The sequence below is a fragment of the Sinohyriopsis cumingii genome, chromosome 3 (genome assembly GCF_028554795.1).
Source record: "Sinohyriopsis cumingii isolate HCF-2022 chromosome 3, ASM2855479v2, whole genome shotgun sequence".
NCBI lineage: Eukaryota > Metazoa > Mollusca > Bivalvia > Unionida > Unionidae > Sinohyriopsis > Sinohyriopsis cumingii.
The window spans coordinates 35369097-35385560 of record NC_142963.1 but is presented as its reverse complement, the minus strand read 5'-3'; the positions used below and the strand labels follow the sequence as shown (position 1 = coordinate 35385560).

General features: G+C 34.8%; 1 protein-coding gene across 1 annotated transcript in view; it reads right to left on the bottom strand.

The window, feature by feature from the left end:
• Nucleotides 1-14965, bottom strand: part of LOC149802673 (SPARC-like) — a 44929-nt gene extending 29964 nt beyond the window's left edge. Inside the window, exons 1-2 of the mRNA XM_089952049.1 lie at nt 14813-14965; nt 5811-5886 (exon numbers count right to left, since the gene is read on the bottom strand). Coding sequence (XP_089808175.1) covers nt 5811-5867 — 57 coding nt within the window. The 5' untranslated portion in view covers nt 5868-5886; nt 14813-14965. The remainder of the gene's footprint in view (nt 1-5810; nt 5887-14812) is intronic.
• Between the last annotated feature and the right edge of the window lie 1499 nt (nt 14966-16464).

Genomic DNA, 16464 nt, shown 5'->3' with positions numbered 1-16464 from the left:
AAAAAAACGCGAGAATGGGCACTTGCTTCGTGTGATTTCAAAATGTAAGTCACTAGAAGCAAAAAATATTTTCAGTCTGATGAGTTCATTTATAAGCAATAAAAAGACTGTTGCACCAAATGTAACACACACACACACACACACACGAGCAAGGTTCGGAGAAGATCCGCGGACAAACAAATATTATAACTTAAGCATATCACATAAATGTAAATGGACCCATATCTTTATCCACGACTTCAGACGACAGATCCCCAATGGCCCCACGCCTTTATTCAGCACTGTACGCGACAGATCCCTGATGGACCCACTACATTATTAAGGACTTTAGATAAAAGACCTCCAGTGGACCCACACCTTCTTCAAAGACTGTAGACGACAGAATCCCAGTGGACCCACGCCTTTATCCGTGACTACAGACGACAGATCCCCAATGGACCCTCACGTTTATCGAGGACTATAGACCACCAATCGCCAATATATCCACACCTTTTATCCAGGACTATGCACAATAGATCCCCCAATAGATCCACACCACACCTTTATTCGGGTCCGTACAATACAGATCCTTAATGGACCCACGCCTTTATCCAGGACGGTAGACGACAGATCCATAATGGACCCACACTGTTATCCAGGACTGTAGACGACAGATCCATAATGGACCCACACTGTTATCCTGGACTGTGGACGACAGATCTCACAATGGACCCACACCACGTCTTTGTTCAGGTCTGTACACGACAGCTCCCTAATGGACCCACACCTTTATCAAGAACTGTAGACAATATATCTCTAATGGACACACGCCTTTATCTGGGACTGCAGACAACAGATCCGTAATGGATAAACATATTTATCCAGGACTGTAGACTGCAAATCCATAAACCCTTCGAGGAGTCAAATAACGTAGTGTGCTAAATAACCACAGTGGCGTCTGTTTAAAGAATGCTGTTTTACTACTTTCTATTTGGATGCACATTGATTTACTACTTGTGGATTATGTCAATGACGGCTGAGAAAATGGACCAGAAACTAAAGGACAGTCGATTTTTTACGTGTTAGAATGCATTTACGTTGATATTAAGGTAGTCTGGCTACGTGGATATAGCCGATGTATATTATTATATTCTTGTGCGAGAGGTTGGTACTGAGAAATAATTGTTTTCTATTATTTTTTGTGAACAAAATAAAAATAAGAGTTTCGAGACATAAACTCAACTCTCTCTCTCTCTCTCTCTCTCTCTCTCTCTCTCTCTCTCCATTTTAGACTGTTATGGGTTTTATTATTTGACGATGATTGATTCAGTTGTGTCTATAATGAAATTTAGACTTTAATGTTTGAATTAGTTCAAAGAGAGCTAAAGAGGTCGGAAATTGCACTTGCTTGGTTTTAATCCATTTTAATCGCAGTTTAAGTATCAGTTTTGTAAAGCAACTGTGCATGTTTCTTTTGATGATTCAGTGAAAAGTGTTTGTTACGGATAAAGATACAGAACATACAAAATTTAATGACTCTCATTTCCAACATACTTTTTCTTTGTTGTGAACAGTCACTGCCACCAAACAGTCAGGCAGTGGCAGCGCTTTGATGTTTAACGGTAAGTCATTGTAAGTATGAAGGAGACTGCTGATAGACGCATTTAATTTTGTTCTTTTTCTTTTAAATCGCCTGCCATATGACGCAGCGTACAATGTTATGATATTGTCCGTCCGTTTATATGTACATTACCAATTGTATTTCCTCACATTAACTCAAGATATTCACCTTCTGCAATTACCAAACTTTATGGATAGTTTTTACTTGGGCAGGGAAAGCTCAAAGGTCAAAGTCACTGTGACTGAAAGAAGAAATGGTCTCACAAATAACTAAGTTGTTCACCATCTACAATTACCAGACTCTGTTGACAGCATTAACTTTAGATATGGAAGGACCGTATTCATTTTCTGTTCAAAAACTCAAAGGTCAAGGTCACTGTGACTGAATTAATAATATAAAAAATCCAGTTAATGACATTAGTTCTACATCATAGATCTGGACATAACTGGCTTGTACTTAGAATAAGGAAAAAGTCTATCAATTTGAGAGTCGAAAGGTCAATGTCGGGTCACTAACTGAGAGAAGAAAAATGGTTTCTGCATACACATTTCAGTTATCGACATTAAGGACTGTTAAACATGGTGTGGTTGTATATTGTTTATTTCATGGTACTCTCACGAATATCCTAGTTAATTTTCATTAGCTGTATTGTTTAAGTTCTCTCTGCTAGTCACTGGGGATCAGGTCATGCGTTGGCGCATTATGTTTATGAGGTGGAGGAAACTGAAGAACACCCATGATAAATCTCAGATCAGTAGATTATTCTGCGTTCTCAAAAGTTGCAAAATATATTTGTGATAAATTTGTCTTAAGAAAGGCTTTGTTATGGTTTATATCTGTCTGACATCTGTTCTACTGTTGACGCACTGCTTCAGTCCACTCTAATTCTTTGTAAAATTCAACCTTGAACAATATCTCACATTTCGAACGTAGGGACAAGATGTAGTTATTCTAAGATTATCTTACTTTGGATCAGAATGTTCCACTCGTCACGTGTTTCATGTTTGTATTTTTTCATAGATAGAGGATCTCAAATGGGTAATGATTTAGTATTGAACTTTTATCACGGTTATTACACTTTACATATGGTATGTGCAGTTTCATATTTTTATACGACAACATGTGAAATATTATTTTATGCCATTCTGATTGGTCCAAATAAGCCGACGAAATTCATGCGCATTATTCTCTTTACTGTTTGAATAACATGTGGTCTTATAAAAATATGAAATTGAAATATCATATTTAAAGTGTACCGACTACGTGTTAACGATGGTTAAGAAACTGTTTAGTTTGAGTCCGAATCAATTTTGATAAGAGAGTAGCTGTTCTCGTATCTCTTGTTCAATGTGACCATGATTTGATGACCCAATTTTAATGAAACGTTTGCAAATGGAGCACTTAAAATGCGTTTCTTAAAATAAGTAAAAATAAGATGGCCTTTGTTTTGAAAACGAATTTAATCAGGCATCACCACGTCTTCCTTTGCAGATATAGTAATCCATAACTCAGTAGTTTTTATTCATGGTGTCAGGATAATGTGACTGGGTGGGACATGACACTACATGTCTGCGGCATGATGCCCCAGTACAAGATATCACTATAAACTGTCACACTACAGACAACGTAACGATATGACTGAAAAATTGATAAAGCTAGGTTAAAAATCCAAATCACACACATCCACACTTCCCGATTTTGGCATGGTATGTGAGGAACCATGCTACCCACAAACAGCGAACATCTTCAGACATGGAACCTGAATAAACATTAAGGATGTCTTGATATTTTAAGTTTGGATTTATATAAAGTGGTACAACTCTATGGCCTTACACTAAATGACAGAAAGAAGCAAAAGATCGTTATGTGGACTAATAACTGGAGGTATACAGTAGTTAATACCAGCACGAATCATCAGACTCACAGTCATGTTGATAGCCAGGGCCATTCCACTGGGGCATCATATTGCCATGGATATAAACTGTAACTTTTTTTTTACTTGTCCTAAGACTATAACCCCGTAATCAAGAGGTCAAGTACAGCTGTCAGAAAATGGCAAATGTGTCAAAACGCTAGTACTATGTCCTTTGAAAACTAACAAATTGACCTGGTTACAGAGCAATGTTACTTTATTAGCCTAAACGCTTTCAAACTTCATTGGTGTTATCTTATTACAGAACTGGTGGGAGAAAAAATGTTTAGATTGATGGTACTTTGTGATTCTGTTTTGACATGGCGATGATAACAGAGCCTGAACGAGTTTGCGTTTTAATCTTGTCAAAATCCAGTAAATGCTTTTTTGTCAAATGTAGGTCAAGCACCGTGGAGCCAAAACGGAATAGGTTTCATCATCTTGTGAAGTTATTAAATATTTTCGAATTAGATACAAATCAAATAGCAATACTAGGTCAATTACTAAAAGAGTCTTTTTAGCCATAGGAGATTCATAGCTTAAGCTAAAGGAGGACAGTATCATCCGCGTGTCTTTTAAGATGAAGAAACATACGGTAATTGAGATGAAGAAACATTCGGTAAATTGAAATGAATGACACAGGCGCAGATATAAGCACGTGCAAATGATAACAAACGCCGTAATTTCGTCTCAAATGTAACCCTGACACTAGATTTTACTCCAACACTCCACTCTACATTTTTACACAATGTCTATTAAAAATGGGAAAACATGACAGTGGTTTCAACGATAGTTTTTGTTATGGTCTGGTTAAGTAAGTACAAGAAGTTGTTCTTTGTTTCTGAGGCGACGACACTAGAGAACCTTGACTTCCATGGTGTCGTATACTTTTTGTTATGAGCACAAAAAAAAAACCGCTTAGTCAGCAATGCACCAGTTGCTGCCAAACGGAGAAAATTCAAACGATATGACTCAGCAGCATTGAATGGAAGGCCCCATCGGCTCAATTTCATCTCATTCATCTTACCACGACGTCATTTAGGCCGTAGTAAACAGCAGAATATATTTTATGCTGTATAGCTCGCTTCCTTTCAACTTCTTGTCCATAATGGGCTGACGTTTATGCTCAGTTTACATTTAATACGATGGGAGATAAAGTTGTCTGCCGACGAACATTGTTACAGTCTTCGAAAAGCATTTCTTTAACAATAAAATTAAACGAAAAATTACCGAGCCTGGGGATAGGATTAAAACAAATCAGTTTCTCCCTTACTATGAGACACATAGTCCTTGTTTGTATTAATGTAATAAATAAATTAAATTAAATAAAACACACACACACACAGACACACACAAGGCAAGTCTATCCAGTATGTTACCCTTTCGCCACCCCTTCACGCAAGTTATTGAAGAAAACAAATTGTATATTTTACGAACCGCACAGAAAGCACCTTCCATTTCCAAAAATGTATTGTACATGACTTATAATAGGTGTAGGACATGAATTTGCTGCCACTCAAGAAGGCATATTTCTCATCAGACTTGGAATACATGCCTATATATTGGACAACTTTCATAATGAGTGAGACCCGTGGATATTAATGAGGTGATTTTGCATCTGATTCATTGAGACTGCTACTTATCTGGAGACCAAATTCCAACCGAATTTCGCTCCACCTTAAGCTTACATTGTCATTATTGTAGACACGTTCTATGGTAGTTTGGCATCTGCTTATATTAATGAGATGCTTGCATCCTACCTATCCAGATCTAGGGACTTTATTTCTCAACCACTTTCTATAAACCTTAGTAATGAGTTTCTGTCATCAAGATCTTCCACGACTTCGATTATGAACAATTAACTCTGCATATTATTTATGCCGTTCCACTTTTTAAATTAGCATATAGTACAATATGTTAAATCAAAGTGATATAAAGATTTATTAAAGTATTTACATCGTTTGTGTTTCTTACAATTCTATATAAGCATGTTTTGAGAAATATTCAACTGTTATGTGAGCCTGTAGAGCGATATCAGGTTTATTTGGGCCTCTTGTTTAGAAATTCTGACCACCTTGTATCAAACATGCGAAGATTTATGCTAACACGTTCTCTTCAAATTGACAAAGAAAGTGAGAAAAATGGATTATTTCATTTGTGTCGACGTTAGTGAGGTGTCCTCAAACCGAGGTAAGTTTTCGTCAATCTTTAAAAACATTTTGCCTACATTAAAAAAGGTGTCAATTAATATCGCTTGAGGTACTATTTTACTGAATATAATTTACAATATATACTTACCCCGGCAAGGGTAACGTTCAGCAACAGGAACAGTGCCAGCAAAACCAAAAGTCTCATGTTGTCAACTTTTCCGTCCCTGCAATTAATGGTATGACAGTCAGCATTCCCATATATTTTCGTACTTTCAGACTCTGCGTTCAAAGTAGTGTATCAAATTATCGTCACATGCAATTCTTTGATTCACTGTGTTAAAGACCATAATGCACCTAGCCTTTCGTGCAGATTTTGGAAAGATATACTTGTATGCGTGACTGCGAACTTGTGTACTTCCGAACTCTTCTATGGATATTGTTCTCGCGTTCAAAGTTGTGTATCCCTTTCATGCATGCGATGATTTTAAGAAATCATAGCCTTCGAACGAGCACCTCTTTAATAAGTCACTTGAGATTTTTGCCCTCAAGTCCATTTGTTTTTTATCAAGCAATATCGGCACCCAGAAGACACAGGCCATGTGCATTCATAGTACACTAGTCAGGATTTCCTCAGTACTGCTGTATGAAATGTAAAAACATTCTGCTACATTTAGGACAGTATCACGTTTGTCTTTCTTCACAGGTACGCTCACGGGATTGACTATTTCGTTTGGAAAAGACGTACTAGGTCTACATTGTGTTATATCATTTAAGAGCCACCCGACCAGCACTGAACATCTCATTCATCAACTGATTTCAGGTTCAACAGTTTATCGATGTCAGTAAAAGCTACCAAGTCAGCTTTTTCAGTGTAAATGATTTCCAAATATTTTATAAACTGTGGCATTCTCTCTCTATTCGGAAAATGATTCATCTGCAATTTTATGACATTGCAAAAGATGATGTCACAAAGTCAGAGATGTCATTAACTTTTAAAAAAATTTCCTTAGCTGTACATGCTATTTTATCTCATCAGCTTTAAGCATCGAAACAACTCTCCTTCTTGACCAAATGAACAAAATAACTCTAACAGCACACCAACACCTAAACGGTAGTACCTGAGCTTTGAAGTCTTGTACCACTTCTTTTATCTTGTGATGTGTTTGAGTCTTTTCATTATTTGTTTAAACGTTCCCTTTTTTTGTTTTTGTATTTCTTGTGAACGTTTTCCAAGTTGCCTGCAAAACGGCCACTCTACGTGAACTGTTTGTTTACAAAAGGTTAGCTGCAAGATGATTTACAATGCTACTAACAAGTAGCTAGAAATAATCCAAAATGAATATGCTTAAATAAAGCGATGGATTTCAAGACATGCCTAGGTACGCAATAGAACAAGACATAAGTGAGTTTTACAGAACTAGAATCGATTGTAAAAATTGTCATAGGGGACCTCGGCGAAAACAATATAAAAGAAGAACCAAACAGAATAGAGATATATACAGAGAATACATGAACAAATACATACAACTATATCCTAAAGTAATTAAAATTTAAAATGAATCCAAAATGCAAGAAAGATCATTTTCTCTGCTTGTAATGCAAAACACAGAATCAAATACGACTTTAAAAATAATTGTCGTTCAATTAATTGTCTCTAGGGAATGATAATGAATTTTACAAAACATGAAAGAAATAATGAAGATTACTTTCATATTGATTTTTTCATTCCATGTACGTCTTTTGACCTTCTGATCACAAGAGTAAATATTTCACTGATCAAATACTAGGTATGTAAAAGACAGTGAATACATACAGTAAAATAATATGAAATGCCCTAAGAAGGTAAAATACCAAATCGTATGTAAAAAGTTGAATTATTCAAGATTGCTAAAGCCATCATTTAAGAGACTGTGCGAGCACACATTGCCTCTGTCACGGTTTTGAACAGCATTGCCTAGTCTGTTTTCCTTGCGAGTCTGTATTGCATGGTAAGCAGCTAGTCTTATTATGACTGCAGTTGTAACAAGAGTGGTTTATGGCACAATGCAGCCAAGGTAAAGCAACCAGTACACAGATTATTTCTCAGGTCGTTTTAAATATTTTCAGTTTCGTCATTATTTCCTGCTGCCATTTTAATTAATATATGATTGTCATCAAACTACACTTAATGCAAATAGAACATTATCCAAATTTGAATCGTAGTCGTCATCCAATGAAGTATCTGTTATTATTTGATGATGTGTAATTCATATGAAGTATCTGTTATTATTTGATGATGTGTAATTCATATGAAGTATCTATTATTATTTGATGATGTGTAATTCATATGAAGTAGCTGTTATTATTTGATGATGTGTAATTCATTCTGTAAGTTTATAATTCGTTCTAATTCATTAAGCTCATTTTGGCAACAAAGTTATCGATTAAATGAAATCTGATAATCAATGGTGCCACTGTATAATTTACAGCAATTTACATTAAAAAAATGGGTTGGAAATTTAAGTCGCTTTTATATGCTTTCCTGATTTATCTTTCTTCTATCTTTTCCAGTCCTTTACCAGTTAAAAATATTTACCATTTCTTTACATGTACCATTTGCTACATTTTGGTTCCTAATCACACTCTTCAGTTTATGTACAAGTGGAGCTATTCCTAATCACTCTCTTCAGTTTATGTACAAATGGAGCTATTCCTAATTACACTCTTCAGTTTATGTACAAATGGAGCTATTCCTAATCACACTCTTCAGTTTATGTACAAGTGGAGCTATTCCTAATTACACTCTTCAATTTATGTACAAATGAAGCTATTCCTAATTACACTCTTCAGTTTATGTACAAGTGGAGCTATTCCTAATCACACTCTTCTGTTTATGTACAAATGGAGCTATTCCTAATCACTCTCTTCAGTTTATGTACAAGTGGAGCTATTCCTAATCACTCTCTTCAGTTTATGTACAAGTGGAGCTATTCCTAATCACACTCTTCAGTTTATGTACAAGTTGAGCTATTCCTAATCACTCTCTTCAGTTTATGTACAAGTGGAGCTATTCCTAAATACACTCTTCAGTTTATGTACAAGTGGAGCTGTTCCTAATCACTCTCTTCAGTTTATGTACAAGTGGAGCTATTCCTAATCACTCTCTTCAGTTTATGTACAAATGGAGCTATTCCTAAATACACTCTTCAGTTTATGTACAAGTGGAGCTATTCCTAATCACTCTTTTCAGTTTATGTACAAGTGGAGCTATTCCTAATCACTCTCTTCAGTTTATGTACAAATGGAGCTATTCCTAAATACACTCTTCAGTTTATGTACAAGCTGAGCTATTCCTAATCACACTCTTCAGTTTATGTACAAATGGAGCTATTCCTAAATACACTCTTCAGCTTATGTACAAGCTGAGCTATTCCTAATCACTCTCTTCAGTTTATGTACAAGTGGAGTTATTCCTAATCACTCTCTTCAGTTTATGTACAAGTGGAGCTATTCTTAATCACACTCTTCAGTTTATGTACAAGTGGAGCTATGCCTAAATACACTCTTCAGTTTATGTACAAGTGGAACTATTCCTAATCACACTCTTCAGTTTATGTACAAGTGGAGCTATGCCTAATCACACTCTTCAGTTTATGTACAAGTGGAGCTATTCCTAATCACTCTCTTCAGTTTATGTACAAGTGGAGCTATTCCTAATCACTCTCTTCAGTTTATGTACAAGTGGAGCTATTCCTAATCACACTCTTCAGTTTATGTACAAGTGGAGCTATTCCTGATCACTCTCTTCAGTTTATGTACAAGTGGAGCTATTCCTAATCACACTCTTCAGTTTATGTACAAGTTGAGCTATTCCTAATCACTCTCTTCAGTTTATGTACAAGTTGAGCTATTCCTAATCACTCTCTTCAGTTTATGTACAAGTGGAGCTATTCCTAATCACACTCTTCAGTTTATGTACAAGTGGAGCTATTCCTAATCACTCTCTTCAGTTTATGTACAAGTGGAGCTATTCCTAATCACTCTCTTCAGTTTATGTACAAGTGGAGCTATTCCTAATCACTCTCTTCAGTTTATGTACAAATGGAGCTATTCCTTATTACACTCCTCAGTTTATGTACAAGTGGAGCTATTCCTAATTACACTCTTCAGTTTATGCACAAACGGAGCTATTCCTAATTATTTTACCAGCTGTCTATTTCCCTCTTCTTAACTATTTAAATGACTGAAAAATGGGTATATATATATATATATATATATATATATATATATATATATATATATATATATATAGAGAGAGAGAGAGAGAGAGAGAGAGAGAGAGAGAGAGAGAGATAGTGTTACGTGTTTAGTCAAAAGTAACAAGAAAAGAGTGAAGACAGCAAGCTGTGTAAAATTTAACAAATAATTTATTTCCCTAGAAAAACAAGGTAAAAATTAGAAAAAGAACTTACGGTTTTACGAATCAAATTCAAAAGTAATCCAAGAATTAAAATATATGTCCTAATAATAAAAAGTCCTAATGAAACTAAGTTCGAATCCAGATGAAATCCAAAATGGAATAAGATGACGTATGATATGGTCAGCGTCGTACTGATGTGTCAAAAGTTCCAAAAATTAATTTAGAGCACTAGTATTTCCAAGGAAAACAAACCTGAAATCCAAATAAATTCAAGAAAACAAAATAATTAGCCCAAAGCTGGTCACAACATAAAACAGTAACTTCTCAAGCGTTAAGGCAAGAATGACAATTCGTTCTCAAAACATTAATAATAACTCTAACTACAACCCAAAACACATTCCCGGATGGAGGTTAATAGTTCATCATTCTGGGAAAACAAACGTTTGTAACAATAAACACGTGTTACTTCTCATGTACTCCAAGTATGTCCTCGATACCGCTTTATGAATCTTGCTCCGAGAAAGAATTAAAAAAAAAGAAAAAAGTTGATTGCTACAATTTGTACTGGTTCTGAATCAAGATCAGGAACTAGGTCAGCAATATATACAAAGTTTCTAGTAATAGTAGTTCACTTTGTGAAAAAAATCATTCAGAACTGAACTATATTCCATTAAATGAATAAATAAATTTACATTACAATAGCATGTAATGGAATAAAAAAATTAACGAACAAACGAACGCTTAAATTAAATAATGAAATATACATATAAAACAAGGCGATAATTGTAGTTACATATTGATGAGACAGAACTGAATTACCTGCTAGGACCGACCGCTTTTCTAAGACAAACAAAAATGGAAACACAGATGCAAACATAAATAGATTGAATCGATTGAGAACAGGTTAGAGAAGCCAAAGCTATAGTTCGCGAAAACAATTCAAAGCGGATAACTTAAAAATCAAGATAAAAGCTTATTCAAAATACATGAGAAATATAATTATGTGTTTATGTTTGAATGCTGTAGAAGTTGTCAAATTTTTTAAAAAATCTGATGTTAAATCTCGACTGATTAAATGACATCGGTAAAGAGAATGATGCAACTGAAAAGGTTAAGCTGCAAGTGCATTTCGAAAGTGTTGAATGTAATAGAGGACAATTAGTTGTGCATTTAATACGGCTGGATAGACCTTTTAGATATAATAGTGTAAAATCAATTTAAAAGTTTGAGAATTGCTACTATTAGTCAAAGGGCTGAAAAAACTATTAAATAATTAGCCGCAGCAATTGCTCTGCGTCTAGCAAATTTTGTAATAGGCTTAGTATGTCGTGGAGAAACACATGCCGGAAGTACTCAATCAGGAGGCAAAAATAATTTATTCTTTAACAAAACTAACAGTGAATTAATTAAAAAATGATTTAGCCAAAAATGCATAATTTTTAAATGGAATAATTTTGACACTGTAATAAGTTGATTTCTCAGGAGTGTTGGACAAGTTGTTTCTTTTCTTGCTAAACTAGCTATATTGCTTATTTAAGCTTATAACCAAATGTGAATTCTTCGGTATTAATATCGTAAAAGTATTAATATATTTTTCGAAAGAATATTATCAGGAAAGGACGGAGAACATTGTAGACAAATCATGCAGTGCATATATATTGAATGCATAGATTATAAAATATTTCAAAAAGAAAAATATTAATATCAATAAAAATATATATTTCGTGTTCAATATTGTTGTTTTGTAGGGCTTTTTTGCATTGATAAATCGATTCGTGTCAGAGTGTCGGAAAGAACGCGTCTGGTAGGAAAATCATCATCAAAATCTTTAACTTCTATTTTAAAAAATTCTCTCTTTGGCTATTTTTTTTGGTTATATACATTCTTGGCGTTCTGTCAAAGATTTCTTGTCAGCCTATGAAGTAACAAAAGCAATTAATTAATGATGGGTTGAAATCAGGATTTTGACCTAGTTAAAAGAGTCTCTGGATTTCGTTACATTGTTGTTACATTATACCCATTTTCATAACCATGTCACTCGATAAAAAAGATACCATCTCCACCAATAGCTAAGTCATTTTTATATATTTTAGTCCTCTCCCTAATCCCCTGTTCCTAAAATATTTACTTCCTTTTAACCTTAATCGAAGATAATACAGTGGGAAGAGATAGTGTATTCGATAGTTTTTTTTTATATTAACTTGTCCGTTAAAAATAAACATCATGAAGGACTACATCTGTCTTGTGTACCAGGGAGAAAGAGTATATATATATATATATATATATATATATATATATATATATATATATATATATATATATATATATATATAAAGGTGGCTCAATGTCTTTAGCTTTAATTTTCAAATTACCCCCAAGTCATGCTGGACTAGTAACATTTTAACTTTCATTTGTATTGTGTTTTTTTTAACATTCTCGTATTCCTACACAAGATATACAATGGCATCATTGTTACTTAGGACCATTCTGATATAAGAAGTCGTTTGGTGAAAACCCCAAATAATTAAATGCCACCAATTAAGGCGAAGTAGTAATAACACGCTTTTCAAGATAGCTAGCGTGGTGGCCAAAGTTGGATGTTTTTGTGGTCCATTTTCGTGTAGCACAAACTAGATATCATACGAAGTCTTTCAATTAAAATCTATATAAGTACGGCTAGGTAGCATAACAACAGTCAAATTTCTTCATGCTGGTCATATTGGAAGTCACATCTGAACCCCATTTTCATTTAAGACTAACTACACGTCATATGAAGCCTTTCTGTGAAAACCCAATGTCAGTAAAAACATCTATTCAGATGAGTAGTGATACTTTTTCAAGATGGCAGCTACGGCGACCATATTAGCTGTCAAAAGGTATGTCTGACACACACCGACAGTCGCCATTTTAATATTGAACTAGAAATCGTATATTAGTGAAATCCCACATCAACACGGGTTCGGGATGAAAAGAGATAACAAAACTTTCAAGTTTGATGTCATGGCAGCCATGCAGGATGCTTGAAGAGACCATTGTTTATTTATTGCCAACTAGAAAATCATAAGAAGTCTTTTAGTGAAAAATACGACCATCCGTTCAGGGACGCAACGACAACAAGATTTATAATGATGCCACAATGGCGACTATACTGAATGTCACTTAGGATCAACTAAATCTCACAAAAAGTCTTTCTGTGAAAACCCCATATCGATATGTCTATGCACTCATGTGCTGTAGCGATAAATATAGGACTCACGGTACCAATTCAGTTCCTATAGTAAACCTATCCAAACCCTAAGATTTTAAAAATTCAATAACTTGACATTTTTTAGTGCTGATAATCAAACATATTTATCAGTACAGATGAAACCTGGATGTCAGCATCTGTGTGGAGTAAAGGATATGAGACCCATTATTTTCTGGACCTGCATGTGTTTGAAACATGTGCTTTCACTTTCGCACCAAAGAGTCAGGTGCTAATTTTAGTAATGAGTGTTCCAAACTCAAGATCGTTAAAGGACTGAAATTCCATCAATAAAACAATGTCTCTATTTTTTTTTCACTTACAACTAGGATAAGCTCTCAAAAGGTTCTTTTTCCTAAAACATAACTTACATTATTAACAAATCCTGGTCAGCCAAACAAATATATACTCTATTTTATGTTCACCCATTTCCAGGCTGGTTCACATTTTTCCATATCAGTGGTACATTGTGTCCTGTAGCGATAAGATTTTCAAGATGATGTCATGACGGTCATATTGGATTCTGAGGGTCAACATTTTTATTTCGTACCGACTAGATCTTATGATGAATCTACTTTTAACGTTTCAATGGAATCCTCGTCGTAGCTTAGGAGTAGCAAATAAAAAGCTCATAATAACAGACACAGAGTGAAATAAGAAACAAAGACGATAAGGTCAACGCCTGTCTTCTGGTCAATGAATATTAGATACATCATCCCCAAACCTACACTGATACTGATGGACGATTTGGAACCTAAACCATCGATCAATATGAGTACATGTTTTGGGGTTGATGTATCAGACTAATCATATACCGGTGGAGTAATACAATAAATAATAACATGAAAGTGGTCACACTCTCTCGTTCTACTTACTACTATCACATTAGAATGCCAAATGTCTGAGACAGAAGTAATGTGTTACTCAGTACTCCTGGGTTCTTTACACCCCTCTCTCATACGCTGGTAACCTTACAACATCATGTTATGTATACAATTAAGTTTGGTTTGATTTGATGTTTAAGGGTGCCACAACACAAGTAGGTTATTTGGTACCGAGGCAACTGGAGTAACGTATTTTGAACAGGGTAACACCTGAAGGAGATGGCACAGTGTATATTCTTCAGAAGGTATACGATTATCAAACAAGTGACTTATAATTGTATGTATACGCCACTCGGTTTTGAATTATGAACTTGTTCGTGGCATCAGCAGTGTTAATTGCAGAGCACCGAGTATTAGGTATTAGATTGCAGTTCGTACCACCCAAGACAACAAAGAACGAATATATATATATATATATATATATATATATATATATATATATATATATATATATATATATATATATATCACGCACACACAATGCTATACCAACTTCTAAGTTACTGAAATACTCTTTCTCCATCTTGTGCGTAAAAGCAAATTATATTATTACATGCTCTTATATAATTGTATACAGTCTTATCAAGCTTTCCATGCATTGTGCTGACGAAGTAATTACTTACCTCAGTGTTTATACTTTCCTCTCGAGAGCGCAGTGAGCAATATAACAGACGAGCCGTAGACTAGAACTGTAATATCTCTGTACTCTTTTCTGCATCCAGGAAGGAGTCGTACCGTACATATTGCTTTATAATTTTTGCTCTACATCGACACTACTGCTTTGTAGGTTTGATCAATGTAGAGATGTAAAACTCTGTTGTTTATAGTTATATTTTCGTTCTTTCTTTCATTGTCTTTCGTTCTGTCTTTCTTTACTTGTAAGTGAGAATTGGGATTGTGGTAGAAACAAAGCTTAACATGCATGTTTTTACTAGGAACATCCGTGTAAACTTGCAGGACTGGTCCCAGGTGCTAATATTATTCGCCATTTATTCTTGTCACAAAATGATTATTTTCAGAGCTAATGAAAATATCATTAGAATGTTCATTGGCTAGATCTCGAAGACAAGCAAACGTTTCCTTTGCTATTCCTGCAGCAAATATGACAAGAGTAGTTCTTCCCAGTGGGCAGAAATTAAGTGGTTATATAAGGTATAGCAAGAATGCGGCGGGAGACTGATTCTGGCAGACGATCCGGATTTGGCTGGATGTTGGATTAGTGCCATACAGTTATACTCGAGAACTAATCATAAAAAGCCGCAAAACTAAATTTTGAGTATCTCAGACTTCCTGCATCATGACCTTTAGCACGATTGTGAGACTGATGGTGGAACATGGAGGGAGGGGGAGTGGCATGGTTTGAGTGCAGCAGCTGTGAATGCTCGTTCTGCTCATGTTGTGTTATGCAATCTTCGGGTCAGTGGTTATGGTAGTCCACTGAAGTTTGTTTTAATGTTTGACAAAATAAAAACAAAAAGGTTTTGTTTTAGCCTAAATGCCAATGAAATAATATTGTACAATACAAGTGTCGAGCAATGATGAGGATTTTCAGACGTCATCTAGCAAGAAATGTACAATGCAAAGTAACTAAAATTTGTACATGTTCACATTTTTCTAACATGTGTTCGTGACGGTCTACAACTAACTATAAAGAAATGCAAATCTGTGCATGTACCCATTTTAGCAAAATGTTTAAAGGTAAACATTTCTCTGATTTTTACTTCTAGTTACTATAGTCATGACAGGTCACAGAAAAACAAATTAGCATCCCTTTAACAATAATAAATTAGAAATAACAGCAATGGTATCTGATAAGGAATTTTCCACTCGTCGTATTTACATGTTCAGAGCAATTATGAGTGCATCTTTTATGCATACGAATGCATTAGAAAAGAAAGCGCTTAAAACATTGGTCATGTTTGTTCCAATAACATTTTTACAAGTCATCACAGTTTGAGGCAAACATGAACACATCTCTCTCTCTCTCTCTCTCTCTCTCTCTCTCTCTCTGTGCATATGTTATACACCACATGTTACTGATGACTTACTACTTCTCGAAAGCATTTATTTACATATATTTTAATAAATACTAATCATCTTTGCTATGAACTTAGTCCATGTCTTTAAAATTAGTTAACATTATTTACAATTTATTTTTCATGCTCTGATATGTATATTAGTTTGTGACTTGTATAAGCGTGGAAGGCACAAATCTAATGTAAACTTGAAAATGCATTTCGTAATGGAATTACGTGTGAATTTTAAACACAATCTG